Raw genomic sequence first — 13,714 nt, 5'->3', positions numbered from 1 at the left:
CTCTGCGGCGGGTCTTTTGCAAGTGTCTGTTGTGGTGTCAGTGTGGCCATCTCAGTGTCCAGAAGTGATTCAGGACATTTACATTACCTGGTCAAGTCTGGTGGAGAATGAATGGGTGAGGACACACTGTCGTGTTTCTGTGAGCCTGCCTTTCTGTAGGTGGCAGCAGGTGGCAATGTTCAGCACATTTTAAAGTTATGAAACTACTCGTAACTATTCAGCATATTTGTGATCAAACCTCAGAGACACAAGGGACTTCCTCTTCAGCAGTTGGCAAGAAAGGTGAGGTGAGTGTGTCAAAGTCAAAGGAACTGAGCCAGGTGTGGCGGCCCGTTCCTATGATGCCAGCGCTGGGGAGGCTGCGGCCAGCCTGGGCTCCACACATAGCAGGACAGTTTCAAACAAGGAAAAAAAAGATAAGTAAGTTAAAGTGAGGGGATCAGTGACAATGTGCCTTTTACTAATAATTGAAAAAAATTAAGCACTTTTTTCAGTAAGCACTTATACTATTTGTTACTCAATTTCTACTATACTAATTGTTCAGAAGTATTTTAGCACTGGGATATATGGAAATGTTCTGTTTGTAACCACTAACACTGTGAGAGAGGTGTATAAGGGTCTAAAGGTTGTTTCTAAGGTTTGGAGCAACTGCTTATCATTAGAACTGGTGTTGTGGGCCGGGGAGATAGCTCAGCGGAGTAAGTGTTTGCCTGGCAAGCGCAAGGTTCTGAGTTCGATCCCTGATACCAACAAAACAAACAAAGAACAACTGATGTTTCAAAGACATGGTTCTCGTGGACATTCTGGAAAGAAAAACAGTGAGGTCTTTATTTTGGGCTAGCTTGGTACTTTTAGTAGGTAGAAAAGAATTGGCAAACTAACAAGTTTATGTTGTTCATAATTTTTGCTTCCTGCAGGTTAGTTATCTGATAGATAATAATTTTAAGGTGACCTTTTGAAGAAGAATAATATGATGAATTTTAAGCAAAACAGTCCTTTAATGACAATTTTTAAATGATTTTAATTCAGAATTTCTAATTTAATTTTGATTTTAGAATATTCTGTACAGCATAGTTGAATCAAATAAATTTATATATGCCCATATTGCCATAATTTTGTAGTTCTTCACACTCGGATTAGAGCATATTGGTAAAGTGCATGAGTGAAATATGAGGCCTTTATCCAAAATAAGAAACAGCACATTGTTCAAAACTCTTTAGATTGCAGCGTAATAGTGCAGATGGGACTTTGCCTTCTGTTGTGGGGACTGGGTCTTCTCGCTTTTGAAGCTCCCTTCAGATCCCGGAGAAGGTAGTTGGAGTGGCGCAGGAAAGGTGCGTCTCCGGCTGTCCCCCTGGAGTCCTGCTAGGCAGCGCTGGGGCTTTCCAAGGAGACAGAAAGCCCCAGTTAACTGCACATACCCAAGCCTGCCGGGCCCCTTGGTGGCCTGCCTGAACCGCCAGTCGGGGTTCTGCGCCCTGGAGCAGCCGCGGTGGACCTTTTCGGGCTTCGGTGACACAAGCCGACTGCTGCCGCCCTCTAGGTTCGCCACGCTTCCCTAGGTGTTGTGGGTGACTCGGATTTGTTCTGTAGTCTGCTGTGTAGCATGGATGCATTAATGGCTTTCTGACTCCGTGTTTATGTTTTAATAGTTCAGCGTTCACAGCTGACAGGCATAGGAAGAGAAAACTTCTGGAGAACTCATCACTGAACAGCAAGTTATTAAAAGTAAATGTAAGTAAAATTTATTGAAATCTGAGTTAGCTGGGATCTAAATACTGTTTTGTAACAACTGTAACTTTTAATGTGGTCTATGCTAAACCTGTGCCATGCACTTGGGATATTTTCCAAAGTATCTGCCCCTTGTGCTGATGACTGTCGCCGCAACCCCAGTGAGGGCGCTGGCGTTGCTTTCTTCCGTCAGTTACTGCTGTGTCCTAGCCTTAGAAACCGCTGCCTCCGCTTGCCTGCTTCTTTACTGTACTCCATGTCTGTGGGACCTCAGAGATGCTTCCTCCTTCTGATAAAGGTCCCTGGTGCGAGTCGTATGGGTCTGAACCTTTGCTGAGTTTTATTTCTTAGGACTTCATCAATAGGATTTCCCCATAGAAGAATACACACCCTCACTCTTTTAGCCATCTGTTATAATCATATATGGCTATTAATGATTAATGACATTTAAAGAACATTAGATATTTTAAGTGAACCAGTATTTTTTTCCTGCACCTACCCCTTTGTTATTGTGCTAGCTGTGTTTGAACACAAAGTCTTATGTTTTTTTGTGAGGGAGGGAGAAGAAAACAGCTCTGTGGCTCCCAGAATTATGGGCAGAGATGCTTTGGGTTAGAGGGGTAGATTTACTTTGTTAGTATAGTATTCAGACACTGAAGCGCATTTGTAGAACTAATCAGAAAGCCAAGCCTCAGGCTGGGGATGGTGGTGCATGTCTGCAGTCCCAGCACTCTGGGAGGCTGAGGCAGGACTGCAAGTTCCAGCCTGACTTGGGCAATTTACTGACTTAGTGAGGCTGTTGAAAAAAATTTAAGAAGGGCTGGGCTGTAACTCAGTGCCAGGTGCCCACGGTTCAGTCTCCATGCAAAACATCAGCAGTCAGTTCTAAGTCTTTCAGAAAAGTTCAGGTAGTGTCTTCGTTACTTCTGTCCTTGCTGAGACAAAATACCCGACACTCACAAGTTAAGGGAGAAAAGCTAAATGAATGGCAGCTTGCCATTTGTCAGTGTCAACAGCCATCTGTTCTGAGGTGGGGCGACAGGGCAGAAGCAGAGGAGAAACAGCAGCAGCCCTCGTGCTGTCCCTTACGTTCCACCCAGTCACACGCAGGGTGGGGCATCGTTAATCCCAGCATCACAGATCCAGTCCTCTGAAAACCCCACCTGTAGGGGTGTGAGGCTCTGGACGGGGGTCGGGGTGTGTGGGCTGGGTATAAGCCATAACAGAAGCGTTTTTCTGTTTTGTGTTTTTATTGAGGCAAAGTCTCATTGTGCAGTTCAAGCTGGCCTCAAACTCACAGTGATCCCCTTGCAGTAAGGGTGCTGAGGTTACAGGTGTGCACCACCACACCTGGCGCTGTCGGTAGGTTTTTAAGGTTCAGCTGCCATTGCTAGGAAAATATATGTTGGTCATGTATACAAGGCTTAGATTTAAAGGTTATGGACAAAAATACTACGGTCTTATAATTTTTCAGTCTTGATTAATTTGAGTGGAATCCTTCAAAGACATCTTAAACTTCACTTTCCTGATTTTGTTGGGTACTCCATGATACTTTTTCAGGCTTATTTCCTCATAATCTTTCAACCAAAACACTCTCATTGAGAACAATGCCATACTGAGGAAGTCTCCTCTAAATATATCCTTACACTTCTGAAGAGACTACTGTAGGAAGAGGTTGATGTATCATTGAACAAAAAAGACGATGCTGTAGTCTCAGCAGTCTGAGAGGCTGAGGGAAGTTTACAAATTCCTACACAGTCTGTGCAAAATAGCCTATGTCAGAATAAAAAGGGCCGGGAGTGTAGCTCAGTGCAGAGGCCCTGGATCCAGTCTCTGGAACTGAAAAGAAAAAGAAAGCCAAAGAAGCACCATAGCTAGGTTACCTTGGTCCTGCAGTTGCAAATAGAGGCCTTTGCTCGGTTTTGGTATTTGAGCTGGGCAGCCTTCCGATACTGACGGTCACTTGTTCCATTTACAGGGAAGCACCACTGCCATTTGTGCGACAGGTCTTCGGAATCTGGGCAACACGTGTTTCATGAATGCCATCCTTCAGTCACTCAGGTAACACCCCAGTCAGAGCTCAAGGGCCTGACAGTAAAGGCTCAGGGCAAAGGCCCTGGCCCCTGGCCCTACATCTACTATCTGCTGCCTCCAGCGTGGGCCAAGTTACCCCAAGTCCTTGTGATTTAACTTCCTTGTCAGTAAACTTGGGAGTAATCATTCCTGCCTTAGAGGGTGGTGGCAAGATTAAATGATGTAATTGGTCTGAAGCGCTTCAAGCAGTGGTAACTGTTTGCTGTTCACATTTCTTTCTCATTGCTTATTGAGTAAGCTAGAGAGGAGATCAGCAGACTTTTACTAGAAAAGGCAGAAAAGTAAATAGTTTAATTTTTCAGTTATATGTATATTTCCCAGGTTTTCTCCCCTGTACCTTTCCATTTTCAAAGATAAAGCTTTAAAAAGGTAAAGTTCACTGTAAAGATGTAAAAGCTCCCTGGCCAGGGGATAGATACGATCTTTGGGCCAGAGTTTGCAGCCTCTGGGCTGCAGCCACCCTGGTGAAGAGAGCCTGTTTCATTCGGCTAAGTCATCAAATCATGTTTATAAAATCTTCAAAGTGTGAACTGGTGATACAGCTCAGCAGCACAGTGCCTGCTTGGCCAACATGAAGTCCAAACAAAATATTTTTTTTTTCAATTGCAAGTATAAAAAAAAAAAAAAGTAAGACAGTACAAATTGAGCAACCAGCAAAGCTGATATCAGTAGAAGGTATTTTGTCTTTTTTGCAGGGGAAGGCAGTACCAGGAATTGAACTCAGGATCTCATGCCTGACAGGCAGGCACTTTGCCAATGGAGCTAAAGCCCTGGTCTTAAGAAAAAAAAAAAAAATTTTTTTTTTAAGAACTGAAGATTGAACTCAGGCCCTTGTGCTTGCTAGGCAAGTGCTTATTCTACTGAGCCATCTCCCAGCCCCCATGAAATTATTTTGAAAGTTGTCGACTTTTAGACTTCCGTGAGGCATCCAAGGCTAGGGTAAATTGTCTTCCCCAAATCATTGAAGAGCAGACTATACTTGATATCTCCTAAAAGGTACTGCTTCTTGTCTACTTGTTCTTGCTCAAAGAAAATTTAGGGTTAGTTTTAAAATCTCCTTATAATTCCGTGTAGCATATCTAAATCAAATGGACGCTTCATTATGTTTCCATTTGAGGAAGTTACTGCATATAGAGTGGTGCTTCAGTTCACAAACTTAATTCATCCCGCAGTTGTAGAGAAGGTGGCCGTGGTTGTGCGGCCACCTGATACAGAGTTCTTGCACAGAATCCAGACTCTCCCAAGTGCTTCCGTTTGAGGACCAAGACAAAGGCATTCATGAGGCAAGGCACCACCATGTAGGCTCAGACCCCTGAGAAGGGGTGGTGTAGCCTACAGGGACGGGAAATGAGACCGTGGTTCTGAGGAGCAACTTTAAGTCCTCTGCTCATTTCTGCAAAGTTGTCTGCTTCCCAGAGTGCACCAAGAGCCGTAGTATGGAAGAAATTAAGTGCAGGACAGTACATCGAGTACAGTTTCAAGGAGAAAGTTGAGGGCTAGGGAAATAGCTCAGCGGCATAAGCGCTGCCTGACAAGTGCAAGGTCCTGAGTTCGATTCACTGCGGGGGGAGGGGAGCAGTTTAAAAGTCATACTTTTAGAAGCCATGTATAATCTTCATAGACCTTTGATTATAGTCCTATTAAATTCTTTTCTTTTCTTCCTTTTTTTAAAAAAAAATAATTTTCTTCCTTCTGAAATAGTAACATTGAGCAGTTTTGCTGTTATTTCAAAGAACTGCCCGCCGTGGAGTTAAGGAACGGGAAAACTGCAGGCAGGAGGACGTACCACACCAGGAGCCAAGGGGACAGCAACGTGTGAGTGGTCAGAGCGCGTGCTTTCCAGCTTCGAGCTGCAGAGCACGTGCCTTGCGCTGGTGATGTTTACTGTGCTAGTTGAGCTTGGGCATCTAATTGACATTCTTAACAATGGCTGGAATCCTTTTGTTTCTATTTACTGGAAGAGCAAGGATAGATTTAGCACCTGCATATGGAGTCTGCAGATTCAGGCATTCTAAGATCAGCATGACTATGTGTAGCAAAGCTCTAGGAGCAGACGGATGTGTGTCATTAGTGCCTGCGAAGTTGTGTCTCATAGTAGACCTCATGTCGTAGACCTGTCTTGGCTAACAAAATTAATCTGTATCCAGAAATCAATTTCAGGGCAGTAGTCAGTTTTTAGTTGATATAGAAAAGGGAAAAAGCAGACAAGTAATCATTAAGGACCAGCCGCATATTCAGATTCATTGTAGCAGCCTTGCCCTTGTGTAGGGCTTGATGGAGCTGCTGTATTATCATGATTAGAGGGTGCACGTATTTTTATCTTTACTGAAATGGAGCTATGATTTATCACCTGGTTATATTTAGGGTGAGCTCCACTGCCCATCCCCACACCCTGTAGCGCCTTCCTGCTCATCCTGAGCACCCGCACTGCCTCGCCTCATGGCTGAGGGCAGAACAGCGCCCAGGATGTGTGGACTAATGCCAGGCACTGGCGGGACTGGACTCACTTGACAGGAGTGGTGCTGGAAGGGTAGCAGCATGCAGGATGAGCTGAAAGTACCTCTTCAGCTAGGTGAGGAGACAGCAGTGGAGTGAGGCAGGAAGAGCACATGCTCAGGAAGAGGACGGGCAGAATGAGTGTGTGATGCATTGGTGTCAGTCGGGGTATAGGCTGCCGTCATTGGCTGATCAGACAGAACAGGAATCTGCTGAAGGGCATTGTTGAGCGGCCACGACTGGCATTGGGGTGGAAAGTTAGGTCTGGTGTGGCAGCTGGCCACACAGCCACGGCCACCAGCAGAACCTCCTGTCAGGACTCCACTGCCTCTGTGCACCACACTTCTGGACCTGCGGCCAGTGACAGCTGCCGGGCCTGCTGCCACCTCACCTTAAAGGGTAGTTGTGTGACCACTCACACAGAGATGGGGGACTGGCCCTGCTTCCTGTGTCAATAATTTCAGCTTGAAAGGGGCAGAACCCAGGCAGTACCTTGTGCCTGGCTGCAAGGGAGGCCGAGTAAGCAGCTGCTTCAGCCTCAGGGATGGAGGGGGGCCTCGAGTCCCCACCAAGACTCAGCCTGCTAGCAGGGCGTGGAGGAGGGTCTGTCCCAGGCAACCAGAGAGATGACAAGATTTCAGGGGTTGGAAAAAAACTGAGTCTCTGAGAGATCCGTCCATTAAGAATCTATGCATAAGTGATGACATCAAGACATGCAGAATTTGAAGTTGAGTATGTCACTCTAGCCATTTGTATAGACCAAAATTATTGGTGAATTAGCCCTCTGTGATTTATTTTCTCATGTGATGATCAGACATTGTCCAGGACTGTTTCACAAGATCACAGGGCTCCTGGCCTTTGTTCCGTGGGCCCTAAGTGGACACTTACCTCAGATAGTGGCTGAGCACTGCCATACCTTCAAATCAGCTTTGGGGATAAAGGAAGGAGCTAAGAGAGTTCCTCTTTCTCTTTAAGGAAATTTCCCAGAAGGTGAGCTCACTCAGTGGCTTTTATCCAGGAGTTCACGTGCTTGACCAGAAAAGGGGGTTCTGATGTTCTGAGAGAAGTGCCAAGTAGATGTTGAGGGACAGCAGGAAGAGTTCAGAGAAGAGCAGGCACTCAGTTTGACGTGACAAGAGACCCTCCACTAGTAAATGACTGTTGAAAAGGGGAAGCATGAATTGAAAAGTGGAGAAAATCGGACGCTTAGGTATGAGCTTGGGAGTCCCTGATGCAGAGTGGAGCCTCAGCGTGCTGCGCCGCGTGGACTTGAGGGCTAGCACAGATGGCGCTGGCTGGGGCTGGGAAGAGCGCCTGCGGGGCCCAGAAGGACAGCCTCAGGAGGCGGAGGGGCCCCTGCTGCCCACGTGTTTAAAATTGACACTGCAGTAATTTGGCTTGGAGATTATCACTTCTTTATTGTTTTTTTTTTTTTTAAATCAAAGTGTACAAATATGGCAGTAGTTCGGCACACTAAAATTAACCATGTGGTTAAAAAAATGAATTCTGTCAGTAATTACTGCTGTTTACATGAGCTTCTGAGATGTGCTTCCATAGCTGTCAGAGAATCAGCTTAGGAAAGATTTGGCCCTTTTTCCATTTTTTATCATGTGTTTCACATGATAGCAGATTATGTGTTGAAATAGTGCCCCCCTCCCACTGGTGCTAACAGCGTCTTCCTCCTGTCCAGGTCCTTGGTGGAGGAGTTTAGAAAGACACTGTGCGCTCTGTGGCAGGGCAGCCAGACCGCCTTCAGCCCAGAGTCCTTGTTTTATGTTGTCTGGAAGATTATGCCTAATTTCAGGTACGTATTAAAGGATATTTAAAAAGTTAATGTTACTCTTTATAAATACCTGTAAAAATTTCTGATAAAGTGATGGTATTCTAAATACTCTGAATGCACTGAAATAATGGACCTTAGAAAGGTCTTTAACAGAGGTATTTTTTGCTAAAAATAAGGCACTTCCATGTGCTGGGAAACTGTAGTGGACAAAATTTCCTTGATTCTTTCAAACTCATATGAAGAATAATTGCCATAGTACTCTGTCTTGTTATTCCAGCTACAGAAGTCCTGGTGAGAGCAGTGGTAACCCACGGTTTTAGTCACTGTTAGGGTTTTCCTCCTGCTCTGACGAGGCTGGCCACATCAGTAGGCGGCTTCCCATGGTAGCAGCAGCTGAGAGTGGTGGGGCGTGGTTGTAATCCTGGGCCTCGGGTGTTCTGAGGCAGGAGGATTGCAGGGTTGGGCCCAGTCTGGGCAACCTAGCAACTTGGCGAGACCCTGCCTCCCCTTCTAAGAACTTTTCATACATTTCTGCTACTTGTTATTTGTTTTCTTCTCCCTTGCATCCTCTTACTCTGCCTTGGGAGAGTTGGGGAGGGGTTTGGAGATCTTGCCTGTCTTTGCTTCCCCATATGTATATATAATTTTGTATGGCTTGTCTTCTTTCCTTTCTATTTTTGGGGCATTACTACAGGTTGGGGGCTAGAGAATTGAGAGTATGCAGCTTAGATGGAGATTTTTGGTAGGATGTTGCCTATCTGTGAATAATTTCCAGCTCTGTATATCCAGTGTGTTTACTCTTCCTGTTACTCCCTTTAAGTGATTTCAACTCTGTCCCTATGTTTTGCTGAAAGAATGACCTCTGGCTCTAGCAGCCCCCACAGACAGTCTTGCAGCACGTGTGTGGCGGTCTGCGCAGTCGCCTTCCCCCATCTCCCCTTGTGCACGCTGACAGTGTATGGTGTGTGGTTGACATGCAGGCAGGTAGGTGGGGGGGGGAGCCTCAGCAGTGGGTGAGGAGCCGTAGACGCTAAGGGGAGTTTGAAGGAGGGTAGTGGATTAGAAGAAAAGTTGCTGTGGGCTGATTTTATTGGAGCACTTTCAAGCTGAATTGAAGGGTTAATATTTAGAATTTTCAGAGGATACTTGGAGCTTAGGTGTCTATAGGTGAAGCTTTTTCAGAGGCGGCCAGATCTAGAGCATGTGACCCATTTGTGGTGCCATCAATTTATGGTGTCAGATTTGTTACAGCCGCAAGAAAAGTAAGACAGGGTAAGGGTGAGATATGTGAAAAAAGGGGGTTCACTTTGTGATTGAGGGGAGCTGTGTGGTTGTCAGAACGTGGCATTGGGAGGACAATAAGATGGGTGAGATACCGAAGAGTCAAAGGCTTAGGACGGCAGGGTCAGGAAATAGTGCTGGAGAGCACAGGACAGGCGGCCAGGAAGCTAAGAAGGGGGAACCCAAAACCTTGGAGGAGGGGAGAGAATAAAGACTCATTAATATTGTCACTGGGTCTGAGATGAAGAAACTAGACGGGGTGGAGACAACAGAGAGAACCTAGACACCCATTACATCCGAGCCAGTGAAAGGACAGATACCCAAAGTAACCCCAGAAACACAGGGCACCCTAAAACAACGTAACACAACCCCAGTTTACTAAATACATCAAGACGCATACAAATGTTCAAGAAACCAGTAAGATGTCTGATGGGAACACAGATCAGCTATTCCAGCGAGACGCCGCATCTGTGAGTCCCAAGTAGCTTACTTGCCAGAGAGCCTAAGCGCTCACGCCACAGGCTCCTCCACTCCCTGCACCGCAGTGCAGCCTCTTTCCCGGCCAGGTTGCAGGCATTCTCGCAGAGTCAGATCCAGTTCTTGGCTTAGGGATGCTTGCCGTCCCCCTCTCTCTCCCCGGGTGGTGTTGGAGTCCGCAGTCAGAGTCACTGGCGTGATGTTGTCCACTGAGTCAGGATTATTCCCAAGCAACCAGTTCACCAATAGCAGCAGCAGGCTAATGTGTTACAGTGCTGAGGATCAGGGCTAGCTGAGAAGTGACACCAAGACTGTTCTGGGTCTCCGTAACCTAGAGGACAAATCCACGTGACAGTGTAAGCATCTGAACAACCGGAGTCTTGACTGACAGTGTGGAAGTGCAAGGGCTGTGGCTTCTCCCGTGGTAATAAACAGCATTCAACAGTAATTTCATGGAACCAGTTACTGTAGGCCAGGAGAGTGGGGATCAGGTCATGCCAGACCTGATGTGGTGAGTCATGCCAGAGGGGAGAGGAGAAGAGAGTGAGCACATTCTGAGGCTCTGTGGTGTGGGAATAAGGAAATAGGAAGGGCAGAGCTGCCTGTGGGGTCGTGCACTGGAGGCTGCAGGTCACTGGGCCTGACCGCCTCTGGGCTCTCCTGGTGTCTGTCCGCTGCTCGTTCGCTGTGTTCCCCGCTCTGCCTCCCTGCAGCACTGTCCCAGTGGCTCCTGCTCCAGTGTTGTGGCTGGATGCTTCTGCCATGTCACTCAGCTCTGTGGACTTCAGTGTGAACCTCTTGGAGGTGGTGTCTGTTTTTCTCGCTGGTTCCCACTGCAGGCGATTCTTTGGGTCCCACTGCAGTCGGCTCTTGGTGAGCAAACCAGTTGTTAGTTTCTCTTTGCCTCCCAGCTGGCAGCCACCCAGCCACAGTCAGCAGTGCTGCCCGACCTCTCCTGTGCCGTGTGACGTTTCTTCCGTGTCACTTGATCCTGTTTTCTCCCCGTTGGCTCCCTCACAGTCAGGGTTCCTGGGGAACTACTTCCTAGGGAGCTGCTTTGGCCCCTCTCCAAGCCGCTTTCCTCCAGGCTCTTGGTCCCAGGGAGGCTGCGGCGCTGGCACTCACTGCACTGCTATTTTGGGACTCAGCATTTTAGTCTTGTATAATAATAGTTTCCATTTATTGAATGTCTACAATGTGGTGAGCATGAAGTATTTTATGTCTGATCCTCATTAAAACAAAACAAAAAAAAAACACAAGGCACAACAAAATTCCCCCCAAGCTAGGAAATTGTTACCCTGTTTTAGAAAAGTAAAAACTGGGGCCGGGGGAGATGGCTCAGTGGAATAAGTGCTTCCCTGGCAAGCGCAAGGGCCTGAGTTTAATACCCGGTTCCACCAAAAAAAAAAAAAGGAAAAGGAAAAGTCAAAACTAAGTGAGAAGCAGTTTGTGTCCAATCTTGTATGCGTATGGAGCATCACAGCCCAGGTTACAACCTGAGGGCTCGGTCAGGACTGGTTACTGTCAGCAGTAATTTGCTCAGGTGCCTTGTGTACTGATTTTACACCCTTCTTCCTAAGGGGGACCTTGGTCTTTCATTCTTGGAAGTATACGAACATTTTTCTGTTCTTATACAGCACAACTCTACTTCTCCTCTTAGCCTTCCCACATCTATATCTGCCCTTTGTGGTTCCCATAAGCCACCAGTGGGTAATATTCTAGTTGATGTAGAGAAGAAACTTTTAGGGAAGACCACCAGGTTGTGCAGGTTAAGATTCCCACAGCACGCTTGTTTGGAAGCACAGTGGGGCTTGAATTACGTTTCTGTATTTACTTATAATCCCAAGCCACACCTTTTTTAAGAAGCCCATTTTCCTTGATTAACACACGACCATCTCTAAAGAACTTGATCCCCTTGGGCGTGAGGACTCTGCAATACAAGTCTGCGTCTGTTGGCAGGAGCAACTCTATTAAATGGATGTAGGATAAACACACTCTAAATGTAACCAACAGCTTTGGGTATAGAAATCAAGGATACTCTTTTTTTTTTTTTCCCCCAGTTAAATCAGAATTTGGCCATCTAGTAGAGAAAATTTTCATTAAACTTTGACCTTTTCCAGCATAGATACCTGCTTGACATGCTTCTGCCTTTCTAGTGTGTTAGCTTTTCCTGTCATTTTCTTTTCTGTGAAAATACCTTATTAGTTTAACAGGCAAGATATACAAAGTTCAAAAGGTTAAGTACACAGTGAATATTTTGTCTTACTTTGTTCTCTAGCAATTTTCCAGAAGCAACCATGGATACCAGATTTTTTTTTGTATCTTTTGTGACAATCTGTGACCATGATTCACAGTGGTATACAGCTTCCTTGGTTCCTTTTATTATTTTATTTTGTGGAGGTACCAGGACCGGAACTCAGGACTTCGCGCTAGCCAGCAGGTGCTTGAGCGGCTGCGCTGTGTCCTGGGCTCCTTGGTCCCCGTCACGCTTGCATGGGGGCCTGCGTAAGAGCTCCAGGCCAGCCAGCTTTCCATTGCTGCGGCCAGCTTAAAGGGCAGCGTGGTTTATTTCACTCATGGCTCAAGAGGTTTCAGGGCAGCTCCTGTTAGTTCCAAGGAAGCAAAAGGTGTGGCAGGGCAGAGCAGACAACCCTTCCAAGGACCCTCCGTGTGACCACCCCTTCCCAGTGGGCCTCCTTCCTGCAGCATGCTCTGCGGTGGACCAGACCCTGCTGGGTAGGGGGCACGGGACCCAGCTACCTCCTCAGAGCATCCTGACCCAGTTGCTCTGACAGCTAAGATTAACCCGCATGATCCCTGCCAGCGGTTGGGTGGTTTATCTTTCATCTTTTCTGTTCCAAGCAGGGCTGCCGTGAATAAGCCTCTATCTCAGAGGACTGGCTAGGTCAAGAGTGTGTACTTCTGTGATTCTCATAGTCTCGTGTTAGCCTGTTACTCCTTGCTTTCCTCTAACATTGATTTTGTCCTGTTGAATTGGTTATCTTTGTATGTCATCTGCTTCTGCTTCCAGCATTTGCCTTGAGATCCCTCTCTCCTCCTTGATGATCCAGTTTAATGCAAACACTTCCGAAGAGCCTCTTGGTGATTCAGTCTGGTCCCGGCAGCACTTGCTTCCTTCTCCTGTCCTCTCCACACTATGCTTAATTGCACATACAACCCGACTTGTTTCCTTTGGCTTCTGAAACAACATGGGTTTTTTTCTGTTTAAATTAGTTGTTACAATTAATGTTTAAAAGTAACATGAAAATAAATTATTCTTTTTTACGTATTTTAGTACAGGGTCTACAGGGCCTTGCTACCTAGATTGGACTTGTAGTGATCTTCCTGTTTTCAGCTTCCCAGGCCCTGGGGTTGTATGTCGCCACCACGCCACCACGCCCAGTCTCTGTGACCACCTCAGCGCGCCGGGGCTGGGCCGGCACAGCAGGCCAGGGATTGAACCTCAGAAACTGAATTATTCTGAAGCATTATTCTTTAGCTGTTCTTCATGGCTACTGATAATAAAAAGGGTCTTTTTAGACAATAGATCTTTGCATTTAATACTTTAATAATCTTTTGGGATATTTGTTAATAGAAAAGGACTGTGTGAATATTATGTTGTTGGCATTTATTTTTTTTCCAGTAGATTTGTTTTTATTTCCTTTATTTTAGCAAAACCAATAATTATGAATTTATAATTAAGAGCTTCACATACTTTGTTTTCTATTTATAATGAAGCATCAAAAAAACAGTTGTATTACTGAGCTGAATTTGAAAATATTTTTATTAAAACCTAAATTGTAATCAAAGGGTTATTTTATCTGAAAATATGCAAAATTGCTTATTATTATA

The 13,714-nt window shown here is 45.9% G+C and overlaps 1 protein-coding gene across 3 annotated transcripts in view; it reads left to right on the top strand.

The window, feature by feature from the left end:
* Nucleotides 1-13,714, top strand: part of Usp3 (ubiquitin specific peptidase 3) — a 93,632-nt gene that overhangs the window by 55,559 nt on the left and 24,359 nt on the right. For all 3 annotated transcript variants that reach the window (XM_023712433.1, XM_023712432.1, XM_004628832.3), the window contains 4 exons: nt 1,653-1,734; nt 3,710-3,792; nt 5,527-5,640; nt 8,012-8,125. In XM_023712433.1, the coding sequence (XP_023568201.1) occupies nt 1,653-1,734; nt 3,710-3,792; nt 5,527-5,640; nt 8,012-8,125 (393 nt within the window). The remainder of the gene's footprint in view (nt 1-1,652; nt 1,735-3,709; nt 3,793-5,526; nt 5,641-8,011; nt 8,126-13,714) is intronic.

This window comes from Octodon degus, unplaced genomic scaffold, assembly GCF_000260255.1.
Source record: "Octodon degus isolate 3935 unplaced genomic scaffold, OctDeg1.0 scaffold00026, whole genome shotgun sequence".
Classification (NCBI taxonomy): Eukaryota; Metazoa; Chordata; class Mammalia; order Rodentia; family Octodontidae; genus Octodon; species Octodon degus.
This window is presented reverse-complemented; position numbering and strand designations above follow the sequence as displayed.